The following is a 14,821-nucleotide window of genomic DNA, read 5'->3' on the forward strand; positions in this document are numbered from 1 at the left end:
GATAAGTGAATTGCTTGCACTCTCAATTTCCCTTTTTGCAAACCTATTTTCATAGTGAGAGTGATTATTAATGTGCTACTTTAATTTTCCTTTTGTGGGTGGATGTTAACAAAAAGGATGAGGAATTTCCACATATTGCTACTCCTACTTTATAAGATACTGCCTTCAATAATAGCCCTTTGTGCTAGTGCGGAACAAAGGTGCTTTTTGCTACTTACTTATTCCTTTCTTTTAGCAACTGCTACTCAGAAGTTCCTTTGTCTTTCATGATAGCAGCGCTAAAAGGAGGTACAGGAAGCAAAACTAAGTAACAGCTGTCAGATGAAGAGAAAAGGAATCTTAATCCCTGCAAAGAAACCAGTATTCCCAACGTTGACAATTGAGGGGAAAACTGAGGGGTGAGGTGTGACTAAAACTGGGTGCTTCATCAGATAGACTCATATCCATGCGGAGATGGTAGGAGGATGTTAGGTTCCAAGCTCTGCCCAGAGACTGCAAATGAATGGGAACTGAGATAAGACGTTTGCCTGGCTTGGCTCTGAAAACTCAATAGTGTATGGGCAGCTGAGAAATGCATGAACCCTTTTTGTAAGGTGATTATTATAATACAGTTTCTTCAGGTGGATAGGCTGAAAAGCAAGCCTTACCTGATAGTTTTGAAATATGAAATAAATCACATCCTTTTCATGCAAAGAGTAGCATTACTGCAGGGTTGCAGTGTCTTTGTAGCAGACTTTGTGATAAAGTAAAGGTAATTCTTGCAGGATTCTGAATTGTGGTATCAGTCATCTTTAACCTCTGAACATAGAGCAACCCATTCTGAGACTATATGCCTCTGCTGCTGACTATACAATGCATGTTGATAATGTAACGTAACTTTTTTTTCTGTTAGCACAAGAAAAACAGACATTTTAAAACAAAAAACAGAGGAAACATCTAATCATGTATACTTTTTTTTAACCTAGGTTGCTCCTTGCTTAAATGTTTTATCAAGACTGTTATTTAGCAGTGACCCAGATGTATTAGCAGATGCTTGTTGGGCCCTATCTTACCTTTCAGATGGACCCAATGATAAAATACAAGCAGTTATTGATTCTGGAGTCTGTCGAAGATTGGTGGAACTTCTTATGTAAGTGTCTTTAGTCAGCTCTCTATTTTAGAATATTGCCAACATGAACATAGACTACAACGGTGGGCGTACGATATTGATGGGCTGTCCTTTAGGCCAGGGCAATAGTTCTCAACCAGGAGTATCCAGTGGCTACATCAACTGATCTAGACATTTGCCTAGTTTTACAACAGGTTACATAAAAAGCACCAGTGAAGTCAGCACAAACTAAAATTTAATACAGGCAGTGACTTTTGTATACTGCTCTCTATAGCATACATTGAAATGTAAGTGCAATATTTATAATCATTTTATTCATTTTATAATTATATGGTAAAAATGAGAAAGGAATCAACCTTTAATTAATAACATGCTGTAATGTCTGGTTTTGAATGGAAGTAACGTTTAACAGAGTTGAAACTTGGAGTATGGAAGACAAATCACATTAGCCTGGAAAGATTGAAAGTCACTGTTCTAGGGTTACTCTTATTTTTTTTCCTGTCCCCTCATATGGCCTATGTAAAGTGCCTGTTCTTTAGCTCAGGAACACTGGACATAGCTTTAGTTTGAAGCTTTTCAGTGCTGGTTCAGGCTTGATCACCTCCTTGAATTTTTCCTAGGTTGCTTATGAAAGATGCTTCTTTCACCGCATTTTTAACTTGGAAAGTAAGGGATTGTGCTTTAGACATGAATTAGCCTGAAAACTTCAGTTTTTGAATTTCATTGTATTTTTATTTCTTGCTGGTAATAATGCAATCTAAGGGATCCACTAGCAGAAACATCAACTGATACTGGGAGCATAAATCCCAGAAATAGACTTGTGCTATTTTTCACATTGTTCCAGTTTACTAGGGGACGCTTCATAGACTGCCCAGGAGGGGAAGAAAACAAAAGGCCACTGTGCACTTTCAGACTGTTGAATAGCAAAAGTATGGATCCCTGAGCTGCTCAGTCAGGACTACTCCCTATGAATAGATGTCTACGGTATCTATAGGGAGAGAGGGTTAGACGTGGCTATTTTTTTCCCCTGTAATGATTGGTGATGAACAGTTTAGTAGACTCAGGTTCAAATTGGAAACCAGGGAATGGAGTGGAGGGGTGTTCATCTTACTGATTTGTAAGAAAGGAATGGAGTCTGCCTCCTAGAAAACGAGTTGGAGAAAGGGAGAAACAATCAACTTCACTGCCTTTCTTTTTAGGGGGGGATTTTGCTCAGTTAATTGTCATTGCCAAAGGCCCAGTTACTCAGAAATTCAGGCAGGATGAAGTCAGTCACATCCTTGATTTGTAGGCATAACTTTCTCTGTGACCAACCATGATTGTTGCAACTTGTACAGGGAAATTATTCCTTTAAAGTCAGCACTTGTATTTAACAGCTGTGGAAGAGAATCTGGGCATACAGTGCAAGATTGCTAGAGAGGCTTTTGTGTAGCCATGGCCATGTTTAAGTCCTATCAGAAGCCTAAAGCCATCCAGCTGTAGTTAGTGTATGAAGTTTGGCAACCTCAAGCAGTTTAACGTTTGTACTCTTTCTAGGCACAATGATTACAAGGTGGTGTCTCCTGCATTAAGAGGAGTTGGAAATATTGTGACTGGTGATGATATTCAAACACAGGTAAGATCAGTTTTTAACTTGAGAAATATTGCTAATTTGGAAAAGAATATAGAATGTTTTTGGAGTAGGAATGAATTGTGCTACACAGAAAATAAAAAGAGGCTGTTGCATTCATATGTTTATCTAGCAACACGTGTTCAGATACTGTAGTGAAAGGGGCCATATAACAATTGACACCTTCTGTGTTACCAGTCTGAAAAGATATTAATAATTTTGGCCAATGAGTTTTACTTGTAATTGCTATGAGGATCAGCTTAATTTAGTCATTCCAGTTCTATGGATAAAATGCTGTTCCATTTCTGAATTTTACTCTTTTGTTTTCCCCCAGATCAATACATTTTCAGTAATTATTAATGGGAGTCATCTATATGTAATCAGGGCTTCACAAGCGGCGGCGAGCCCTGCTCGCCAGCTGCATTGTTTGGCACACTGCGCTGCACGGCTGCACCGGGCTAAAATCTACTCGCCATGGGCGAGTAGATTGCCCTAATTGTCAAGCCCTGTATATAACCCATTTGGACAAAGTGTCATTAGTAGCCATTCTAGTTGTTGTCTTAGAGACATGTGCAAACTGATTCAGAACTTTCTCTCTTTTTCCATAAAAATTTCAGCCATATAGACTGGTCAACATAGACCATAGTTACAGTCCATCTCAGTATAGACCTTATAAATCACAAGCAAGAGACAAACCTTTTATATTAACAAAAGCTTATAAAACAGCTTTAGTTTCCTATATAGGAAGTGGACTCCATATTCTTCTTGTATTTGCTTTATATAGGTGGTATGCCATTTGTCCATGAACCTGGGGTCCTACTTGTATGAAGCTTTCTAAAGATTAGTCAAGTGATGACACTTAATTTGAGGCTCTGCAGATACAGTCCCTGCTTTAAGTAGTGCTTACTATCTAAGGGTACGTCTACACTAGCTCGTTAGTTCGAGCTAGGTAGGGTAATGAGGGCAAGCGGAGTTGCAAATGAAGCCCCTGATTTAAATATCCCGGGCTTCATTTGCATGTTCCCGGGCTCCGCCATTTTTAAATCCCCCCTAGTCCGAATTCCGTGCCCGCGGCTACACGTGGCAGCGGAGTAGGTAGTTCGAATTAAAGATCCTAATTCGAACTACTGTTATTCCTCATTCCACGAGGAATGGCTCTGCCTGCCACCTGAAGCAGCAGCGCAGCATGGCAGGGGCCTAGCTGGGAGCGCACTGGCTGCCAGCCCTGCCCCCAGGGAGTATTTTAGTAACCATGTAAGTGCTAAAAATTGCTGCGTCTATATGATAGCATTTATTTTAGTAATCTAACATCCCTAGTTGTGACCTGGGGCAGAGGATTTGGGTGCAGGGTGTGGAACAGGGTACTGGTGCAGAGGAGGCAGAGGGTTTGGGTTATGTGAGATACGGATGTAGGAGCTGGGGTTGGGGAGGGGAGGGCAGAGGGATGGGCTGATGTGCTAGAGGCAGGCACTGGCCTGGAGACACTTACCTGGGCAACTTCTAGCAAGTGCCAAGATTTTGTGACAACCTGGGTGTGTCAAAAGAAAAGGGAGGGAGTCAAAGGACTGAAAATAAAGGACTGAGAGATGGAGATATTATCAAACTCAGTGGAAGGAAAAAGAAAGAGGGCTTAGGAGGAAAAGCAAGCTTCATGTTTAAATTGAATAGATGATGGTGCTGCATATGTCATATGTGAAGAGTGATTTTGTTGTTGAGTCACCATCATATAGTTATTGAATCTGCGGAGTATGTTATTTCACCAAAGAATAAGTAAAAGAGAAGACCAAATGGGGGGGAAAAGCACAAATAAAGATGGAGTGATAAGATGTTGTTAAGAGACTGAAGCAGCAGTTGGTGGCAGAAAAAGAATCAGGTCAGGATAAGGCCACAAAAGTTGAGGAGAATGGTTCTGTAGGAATTTGATTTGTATATCCGAGTGCACAATTTGGCCCTTAATAGTTAAATATGTGTGTATTGAGGGTTATTATGGGGAAAATGATACAGGACTCTTTAAGACAGCTTATTTTTGCCATTTGTTTGTTACTGTCATGTTCATTTAGTTGGCTTTTGGATTTAAGTTTCAATGACTTGTGTGTAAACTAGACATATTCTCACTCACCTAAGTTATTTAACAATTTGTATATTAGTCTTTCATCTGCTCCTCTCCCTTCACCCTGCCCCTCCATTACAGCATTCCTGTTTTGGCCTAATTAATTGCAGCTCTCCCCTAATCACCAAATTGTCTATTTCTGTGTCATTATGTTGCTATTAAACTTCTTCATTTTGGAATACAGTCTCTAAGTTCCAAAAAGTATTAAACTATTCTTATAAAGCTTGACTTTCCTGAATTCAACTGTGAACTGTCTTTTTCAACTTAAATTATTTTAGGTAATTCTAAATTGCTCTGCGTTACCCTGTCTCCTTCATTTGCTGAGTAGTCCTAAAGAATCCATTCGAAAAGAAGCATGCTGGACTGTTTCTAATATTACTGCAGGAAACAGAGCTCAGATTCAGGTAATAAAATGTTAGTAATATAACCATCTTCTTTTGAACTAGCAATTTGTGCTTTTTCTCTTTGAAGGAAAAGAAGAGGTTACTCACCTTCGGTGCAGTAACGATGGTTCTTCGAGGTGTGTCCCTGTGGGTGCTCCACGTCTGGTGTCGGGCTGGTCCCGGCGCCGCAAATCGGAGCTTGCCATAGCTGTCATCGACCGGGTCGCGCATGCGCGAGCAGTCTTCGCGCCTTTGAACAGCCGCGCGCAACCCGGTCCCCGCCAGTTCCCCTCGCCGCCATCTGAAAAAGATAATACAACAAGATTCCGTAGCGGGGAGGAGGGCGGGTCGTGGAGCACCCACGGGGACACACCTCGAAGAACCATCGTTACTGCACCGAAGGTGAGTAACCTCTTCTTCTTCTTCAGGTAGTCCCCGTGGGTGCTCCACGTCTGGTGACTCCGGAGCAGTAATCCACTAAACGTGGGCTACGGAATCACTAATGCTGTGGTTTGGCAGCACTGCTGAGGCTAGGGCCGAATCAGAAGCCAAGCGCTGCACTATCGCGTAATGCCTTGAGAATGTTGTGTTGGTAGACCATGTAGCCGCACGACATATGTCACGTAATGGGACTCCTCTGACAAAGGCCGTTGACGTAGCCATTGCCCGCGTAGAGTGGGCTCTAGGCTGTGTTAGAAGCGGTTTCTTAGAAATGTTGTAGCAAGTAGTAATACAAGAGACGATGATCTTTGAGATGCGTTGGGCAGATAGGGCTTGACCTTTAGAGTGTCCCGAGGTGGAAACAATAAGACGGTCCGTTTTCCTAAAATCACGGGTTCTATCTATATAGAAAGCTAGCTCCCTACGGACGTCTAGAGTGTGCAAGAGAGCGTCCTGTCTTGACGTGTGAGGTTTTGGGTAAAAACATGGCAGAACGATCGGTTCATTAATGTGAAACTCAGTACAGACCTTCGGTAGAAAGGCTGGGTGAGATCTCAATGTTACAGCGTCCTTAGTAAAAACTGTATACGGGGGTGATGACATCAGTGCTGCGAGCTCACTCACCCTGTGTGCCGACGTTATAGCAAGGAGAAAAAGTACTTTCATTGTAAGGACCGGCAACGGTATGGTTGCTAGAGGTTCAAACGGGGGTCTTGTTAGAACATCTAAGACCAAGTCGAGACTCCACGCAGGTGGCGGGGGCCTAACTGGTGGATTGAGGTTAACGAGACCTTTAAAGAATCTTGTCACCACAGGATGGGAAAAAACTGACTTCCCTTCGATGGGAAGGTGGAAGGCCGCAATTGCTGCTGCATGGACTCTAAGCGATGATATGGAGAGACCAGACGTCTGCAGCTGGAGAATATAATCCAATATGACATTCAGTGGTGAAATAAAGGGGTCGAGGTCCTTAGGAGCGCACCAGCGAGTGAATCTCGACCATTTAGAGAGAGAGGTCTTTCCAGTAGATTCTTTCCTGCTATAGAGCAAGATGCGCTTTACCTGGTCTGAGCAAAGCATCTCGGACGTGCTGAACCATCTACCATCCAGGCTGTTAGGTGTAGGGTGTCCAGCCTCGGATGAAGAAGGGAGCCGTTCTGTTGCGACAGTAGGTCCGGTAGATGAGGAAATCGGTACGGTATCCGTGTCGAGAGCTGCAGGAGGGTCGAATACCATGGTTGCCTGGGCCAAGCTGGGGCTATGAGCAGTACTCGTGCCTTGTCCATGACAATCTTCTCTAGTACCCTGGGAATGAGCACAACAGGAGGGAATGCATATAACCGTGATGTTCCCCAGTGAAGAAGAAACGCATCTCCCAGGGAGTGCGCGCCCACTCCCGCTCTGGAGCAGTAAGCTCTGCATTTCGCATTGGTCCTTGTGGCAAAGAGATCTATCTCCGGTTGACCCCAGCGGTGAAAAGGGGGTAGGAGGACATCCGTGCGAATTACCCACTCGTGGTCCTGATAAAAATGTCTGCTTAGTGCATCCGCGATAGTGTTGTCTGCACCGGGTAAGTATGCAGCCACGAGAAAAATGTCGTTTCGAATGCACCACTTCCACAGTCGAACTGCCTCTGCACAAAGGGATCTGGAGCGAGCACCGCCTTGTCTGTTCACATAATACATCGCTACGATGTTGTCTGTTAGAATCCTTGTCGTTGTGCCTTTTATGTGCCGCTTGAACCGCCTGCATGCATGAAATACTGCCCGCAGCTCGAGGAGGTTGATGTGCAACAACATCTCTGCTGGGGACCAGCGGCCTTGAGCCTTTTCGGCACCCATGTGAGCACCCCAGCCCATGAGAGACGCGTCTGTGGTTATCTCTCTTGCTGGTTGTGGAGCGTGAAACGGAACCCCTGATAACATGTTGCTGGGGTCGGTCCACCAGTGCAGGGACTGCTTGACTTGCACAGGAATCACCACGGTTTTGCGAATACTGTGTCTGACAGGATTGTACACGGTGGTCAGCCAATGCTGTAGGCACCGTAAATGTAATCTTGCGTGCCGCACGATGATCGTAGTAGCCGCCATATGACCCAAGAGCTGCAGGTATACGCGGACTGGTAGTATAGGGGACTGCAAAATCGTTGTCACCAAGTCTTTTATGGCCTGGAAACGCTCTACCGGCAAATGCACTCGCTCCTCGAGGGAGTTCAGCCGAGCTCCTATGAAGGTAAGGATTTGCGTCGGTTGCAGTCGGGATTTTTCTGTGTTTACAACAAGGCTGAGAGATTTGAATAGAGCTAGAGTGACCATCACCATATGAGAGGTCTCTGCGTGAGTGCGACCTTTGATCAGGCAATCGTCTAGGTAGGGGAAAATTGCGACTCCTATTCTGCGTAGATGGGCCGCTACTACCGCTAGCGTTTTGGAGAATACCCTTGGTGCCGATACGAGGCCGAACGGAAGTACTTTGAATTGGAAATGGCTGTCCCCTACCACAAAGCGTAGAAATCATCTGTGTGCTACATGGATTGAGATGTGGAAATAAGCGTCCTGTAGATCTAGGACTGCGAACCAGTCTCCTTTGTTTAGTGCCGGCATGATCTTGACCAGCGTGGTCATTTTGAAGCGCTGTTTGCGAATGAAGCGATTTAGACCTCTTAGGTCGAGGATTGGCCTCCAACCCCCTGACTTTTTGGGAACCAGGAAGTACCTGGAGTAGAACCCTTTTCCCCGAAACTCCTTCGGGACCCGTTCTATGGCACCTATGCTTAGAAGGTGGAGGATTTCTTCTCGAAGAATGGTCTCGTGAGATGGGTTCACGATAAGGCTAAGGTAGGAGGGGTAGTGGGGGGAACTGAAATGAATGGGATCGAGAGGCCTGATGTTATCAGTTCTAGGACCCATCGGTCCGACGTGATGCTGGCCCATTGATGTATGTAGGGCTTCAGCCGGTGGTTGAATGTGCTGGAAACAGGCTTCTGTGTGATGACCACTGGAGGCATGTTCGAGTCCTTGGCATAGGAGTCAAACCTGCTGCCTAGGAGCTGGTCGGGTTGGTGGGCGATTTTGTTGTTGGCGTTTGCGTTGCGGACGCTGTTGGAATTTGGGCTGTTCAGGTCCACGCTGCTGTTGCTTATATGACGAATAATCATACCTCCTTTGGAATGGATAGTATCTCCTTTGTCTGAAGGGTGGCGTGTACATACCCAAAGTTCTGAGGGTAGTACGCGAGTCCTTCCCTGAGTGTAGAATTTCGTCGGTTGTGGAGGCAAACAGCTTTTGCCTATCGAAGGGCAAGTCCTCGACTTTGGTCTGTAACTCCTTGGGAGCTCCTGCCGACAACAGCCATGAGGCTCTGCGCATAGCGATGCCTGTAGCCATGGCTCGCGCTGCGGTGTCCACTACATCAGCGGCGATTTGAAGGGATGTTCTGCATGCCGCGAATCCTTCTTGAACTACAGCTTTCAGAAAGGGTTTCTTACTGTCCGGAAGGTGTTGCATGAGTTCAGGAAGCTTGGAATAGTTATCAAAATTATGATTTGATAGAAACGCAGCATAGTTAGCAATGCGGAGGAGTAAGGTTGAGGAAGAATAGACCTTACGTCCGAACGAATCTAGTTTTTTAGAATCCCTATCCGGAAGGGAGTTCCTGAAGTGAGGAGTCTTTGCCTTATGGCGGACTGCGTCGACGATCAAGGAATTAGGCTGGGGGTGATTAAAAAGAAAGTCCAGACCTCTCGATGGTACGAAATATTTCTTGTCCACTCTTTTGTTAGTAGGTGGCACTGATGTTGGCGTTTGCCAAATATCTTCGGCCACCTCCATAATGGCTTCATCTATTGGTAGGGCAATCTTCCGCTGCTGTTTCGGGTGTAAATTTTTGAACAGTTTATGTTGCTTTCCTTGGGTCTCAGTAAATTGCACCTCTTGGGATTGTGCTACACGTCTAAAAAGATCTTGGAACTCCTTTAGGTCATCAGGGGGTGATGACTCATTCGGAGTTATAGCTTTATCAGGCGAAGGTACTGAAGAGTTAACATTAGGTGACCTGTCTGGTTCTGACTCAGAAAGTTGTCCCTCCTCCAGGTCTGATTGCTGCGATCGAGGGGTCGGGGATCGTGGAGGCAATACAGGCCTCAGCGAGGGCTGCTCCTGCGGTCTAGAATGTGTGGAACATGGACTGATTGAGCGACAGGAGCATGGTGACCTACAGCGAGATCGCGACCGACTACATCGAGAAAATTCGTCATAGTAACGACTATGATAGTGCGAGGCATGCCGAGCAGAGTGTGCAGGTGACGAGTCTCTAGAGGATCTAGCACTGCCATGCCTGTCATAGTACGAGCGCCGTGGTGAGTGTGTTAGGGAGTGTCTGGAAGGAGATCGAGACCTGGAACACCTGTGATGCGAACAGCTACGCTCCCTATGGTAGTGATGATGAGATGACGCACTGCGATTGTAATGTTTCCTATGAGTCGCAGGGTGGTCAGCATGAGTAGGGAGGTGAGGGGATGCCTCTGGAGAGGGTGAGAGAGAAAACACCCGGGCATCTGATTTGGATGGTGCCTTAGAAGTCTGAAATGGCAGCTGTTCCTGACAAGAGGGCTGCAGGGTTGTAGGTTCAGTGGAGTGTGATGAGGCAGACATTTGGTCTGTAGCCTGCACTCCCGGTGCGCACGGTGCTGAGGACAGCTCCCTGCGAGGAGAACTGACAGAGGAGGCTGGTAGAGTCGGCACCGGGAGCGTGGGTGCCGATGGAGCTGGCCCTTTAAGAGGCTCCTGCGGTGCCGACGGCGGTAGCGGCTTGGACGTGCCGGGCGGCTTTTTTGTTGCCGGTGCGCGGGCTGCCCTGGGACCAGAGGCTCCCGGCTTCCCTCCTGCGCTGCCTCGCGGCTGAGGGGCTATTGGCAAGGACTTAGCAGGAGAGGCTCTCTTCCTCTTTGGGGAAGGTACATTCGGGGAAGGAGCCCTCCGCTTTTCCAAAGTGGGGTCTGAGGCAGAGGTTCCTGCTGAAGTAGAAGGCATCAATGCCTTGTCAAATAGGATTTCCTTTAGCCGTCGTTCTCGCTCCTTGCGAGCTCTAGTTGTAAGTTTGGCACAATGTACGCACTTTTGGGGAATATATGCCTCCCCAAGGCAGCGGACACAGGCAGAGTGACCGTCCGAGAGCGGCATAGACTCTCTGCACACGGAGCATTTCTTGAAACCGGGGGAACCCGGCATTTTAACAGACTGAGAGGGTTTGTCTCGCGTCTCTCTCTGTGGTAGCTTGTTCTTTTGCTCCCGTTTCTTTATTACTTTTATTCTTATTTATTTTGTATTTATATATTATTTTTATTATTATTTTATATATATATATATATATATATATATTTTTTTTTTTTTTAAGTGAGCCAGCGAGGCAAAAGGCTGCTGCGGCGAAAGCTGTCGGGAGCCGCGGTTTGAACCACCGGTTTTAAAGATTAAATATATCCGGGTTGTTTGTTTTCCCCTTTCTTTAAGTGGCAAAGCATTAAAAAGAAGTTATTTTGCAAATCTTTCTTAGACTTTTTGAGGTAATGAGGAGATGAGTAGAGCTCCGTCCGCGACCAGGGGCGGATGAGAGGAACTGGCGGGGACCGGGTTGCGCGCGGCTGTTCAAAGGCGTGAAGACTGCTCGCGCATGCGCGACCCGGTCGATGACAGCTATGGCAAGCTCCGATTCGCGGCGCCGGGACCAGCCCGACACCAGACGTGGAGCACCCACGGGGACTACCCGAAGAAGTGTAGTTAACATATTTTTACCCTTCCATTTTGATTTTAGTTCTGTTTGGAGTTTTAGATTTGTTTTTTCCAGTCTTTATGGTGCTTACTAGAAATTCTAATCCATTTTTACAACTAATTACATAAAAATAAAAACACGTGAATATCTGCATTGTTTTGCTGATAAAGAGAATGATTCTTATTTTGAATTCTATAAGGGACTGATAATCAGATAATGATTATAAAATAAACTGAAGATTAAAAGATAAGTGCCAAGTATTATTGTTTGCAAAGAATATTTATGTCCAGCTGCTTGTTTATGATGTGGAGATATTTAAGAGTAGATTAGATAAATGTCTATCAGGGTGGTCTAAACAGTATTTGGTCCTGCCATGAGGGTAGGGGACTGGACTTGATGACCTCTCGAGGTCCCTTCCAGTCCTAGTATTCTATGATTTTATATTTTCAATGACCCATACTTAAAATGTTTACGAACTTTTCAAAAAATATACAAGGGACTAATCCTGCGGGGCTGCTGTTTCTTTTTATTGCCCACCTCTGGATTTAGGAGAAGAGAAATCTTAAGGTGATGGATAGGATCTTTATATGCAACATTCGGAATTATGTATTTGGTCTGTTGTTTCCAGTTATTGAAAAGCAAATGGAGTTGAAATGCTATTTCTGTTTTAAAAGGATATGATTAAATTTGACAAATATGAAATATACCAAGGATGCTTAACATATTTTTTTTCAACAGTATTAATTTGACAGGTGCTGTTTTTCCTAAGTTACTGCGTTAAAGTATTCTTTTAAAGGAGATTATTTCTGTCACTTGAATACATGATAAAATAGCTTAATGTGACAGAGCAGTGTGCAAAAAGTCTACAGGGTAAAATTTTTAACCTGAGTCTTCATGGGTGGAGCAGTGTCCACAATGATCTTGTATGCGCTTGTGTGACAACAGAAGGAGGGAATGTCTTCCTTACAGATACAATCAATACATCAGGAAATGCACACACAGCAGAATACTTACAAGAAATAGCAGTAAAAGCTATAACAAACTGTGGGAAAATATTCAAATGTCTAGTAATCAGCTTGGTCACAGACTATGCTGCAAATGTATCCAAGATGAGACAAGAATGAAGAGAGTTGTAAGCTAATATAATATAGTTGCAGTGCTCATTTGATGCACCTCCTAGCCAAAGACTTCAGTGTTTCAGAAATAAAGGTTAACTTTCCCACAAGAAGTGTGATGAAACTTAGTAGCAGATTGAGCACCATATCAAGAACTAGCCTAATCTGATGACAATTTGTGAACAAAATCATGAAAAAATAGATGGCACTGTCACAGCCAGAGTTCTCAACATTAGGCTTAAGAGAAATGTTTGAACACATGCTGAGTACCCTGAAGTCTATTTCTGTAGACTTGAAAAAACACAGGGAAATAGCTATTTTATTGCTGATGCTGTTGAATTTGGAAGGAACTGAATGAGGTCTTAAAAAGAGAAATATGCAGTGACAGAGTTAAATTACAAGCATTAAAAAAAATGAATGACAAGCATGATCTCCACTCATTTTCTTGCAGATATTCTCAATATTTGATACTAGGGTCAAATCTGAACTGTTGAAGAGGAGTTGAGATGGGCATCCAACAATTGTCCCTCTATAATGCCAACTATAATGCACTTCAGAGCTAAGGGTGAACCATTCAAGAAATATATGTTTGATAACGTTTTAAAGACAGTTATACCAGGAAACTGGTGAAAGTCACTTAAGCACTTTGATTCAGAGACTGTTGAAGTACTAATCTTATTTTTAGCAGCAGTAGTTTTTTCTGCCGATGTAGAAGGAATATTTTCTTCCTTTGGACTAATTCATTCCAAATTGAGAAATTGTTTGAGACCTGAAAAAGCAGGAAAGCTAGTTTTTCTTTTTCAGATTATGAACAAGTAGGAAAATGAAGGCGAAGATGTTTGCAGAAGCCAATATTTTAAGTTTCTCATGTTGATCTGGCTGACATCAATTTAATATTAAAAAAAAATTAATTTAACTATTTTAGATAAAAACAATTTTAACAAAAACAAAACTGATTTTAAAAAACTTGAATGTTTAACTAAATTAAAAAATTCATATGCTTGTTTTGTTAAAATATTATATGTTTGCAGTTGAAGAAAAGAATCCAGAATACATAATGTTGTGTTAGTTGAATAGAAAAATGTAAACATTGTTCTGGTGGTGATTTCCTCCTAATATAGCATAACAAGAAAGTACTCCAAATATTAATGATAGTTCACCTCCCAATGACTTCATAAATACCTGCTTCAATTACATTTGGTAAATGAAATAACCAAAAAATCATTTGTTTTCTGATATAGCCATAAAATGAATCTGAATAGTTTCAATAATTGTTTTAAAATGTATAGTATGTGCCTTCTAAAATGAAACCTAATCTGTCTCTGAGTTGTGAAGAATATAAAATATAAAGGTTATAACAATCAACAAGAATGTAATTTTATGTAGAAAATCATGATTAGATCAAGTCTTCCTGTCTAGTGATTTAAATCAAATCCACTCAGGTAATAATTTCAGAATAAACAGACTTAGTTGACAAATTCTATTGAATGGTGGTATTCTCCGTTCAGGAAAAATCTTTAATACTCTTTCTTGCATTTATATTAACTTGGTTGTTTTTATTAACTATTATAGCCTATTATATAATGTCACTGTTTCTTGTTTTAGGCTGTTATAGATGCAAATATTTTCCCAATATTGATTGACATTCTTCAGAAAGCTGAATTTCGCACCAGAAAAGAAGCAGCATGGGCTATCACTAATGCAACATCAGGAGGTACTCCTGAACAAATAAGGTAATGAATTAGAAGTTGATTGAGGAGTAATTAATGTGTGAAATTCACTTAGTGCTTATTTGAAAATAACTCACTGACTTGACACAGAGTTAAGTATTTTGACACTTACCTTTCTCTTGGACTTCAAATGTTTTCTTAAATGTAGTCCCATAATTGGATTCTATCAAAATTTGCAATAAATTCCTAAACAAATTTGTCATCTTAGAATTAGTTGTCTTAATACAGTGACTTTTTTTAAATTGTAGTTTAAAAATAGATTAGATAAAGTGTACATGATATATTGATGATCACCCAGACTAGTGCACAGTTCTTTCCCCTCTTGCTCTGTAACTTCGTTTGCCTTTATGCTGAGCAGTTTGGTTCATACCCCTGACACCAGTAGCCTGTGCAGAAGCACACAATAGTACCCTGGCTTCCATCACCTACTTATTGCTGCAGGGTTCCACTAACATCCCTTCTAGTCTCATGTCTCCCCAAATCTGTCCTCAGAGTTCTTTAGTATTAGCCATTTGGACTTTTCCTGTTTCATCAGTGACACCAGTCCCCTGGACACAGC

At 43.0% G+C, this 14,821-nt stretch overlaps 1 protein-coding gene across 5 annotated transcripts in view; it reads left to right on the forward strand.

The window, feature by feature from the left end:
• KPNA5 (karyopherin subunit alpha 5) overlaps positions 1-14,821 on the forward strand; it is a 116,409-nt gene that overhangs the window by 94,246 nt on the left and 7,342 nt on the right. For 4 of the 5 annotated variants that reach the window (XM_075924032.1, XM_006123053.4, XM_006123051.4 and 1 more), the window contains exons 9-12: positions 966-1,129; positions 2,645-2,723; positions 5,106-5,231; positions 14,138-14,265. In XM_075924032.1, coding sequence (XP_075780147.1) covers positions 966-1,129; positions 2,645-2,723; positions 5,106-5,231; positions 14,138-14,265 — 497 coding nt within the window. The remainder of the gene's footprint in view (positions 1-965; positions 1,130-2,644; positions 2,724-5,105; positions 5,232-14,137; positions 14,266-14,821) is intronic. The other variant, XM_006123055.4, reaches the window with a different exon arrangement.

Source organism: Pelodiscus sinensis, chromosome 3 (genome assembly GCF_049634645.1).
Source record: "Pelodiscus sinensis isolate JC-2024 chromosome 3, ASM4963464v1, whole genome shotgun sequence".
Lineage (NCBI taxonomy): Eukaryota > Metazoa > Chordata > Testudines > Trionychidae > Pelodiscus > Pelodiscus sinensis.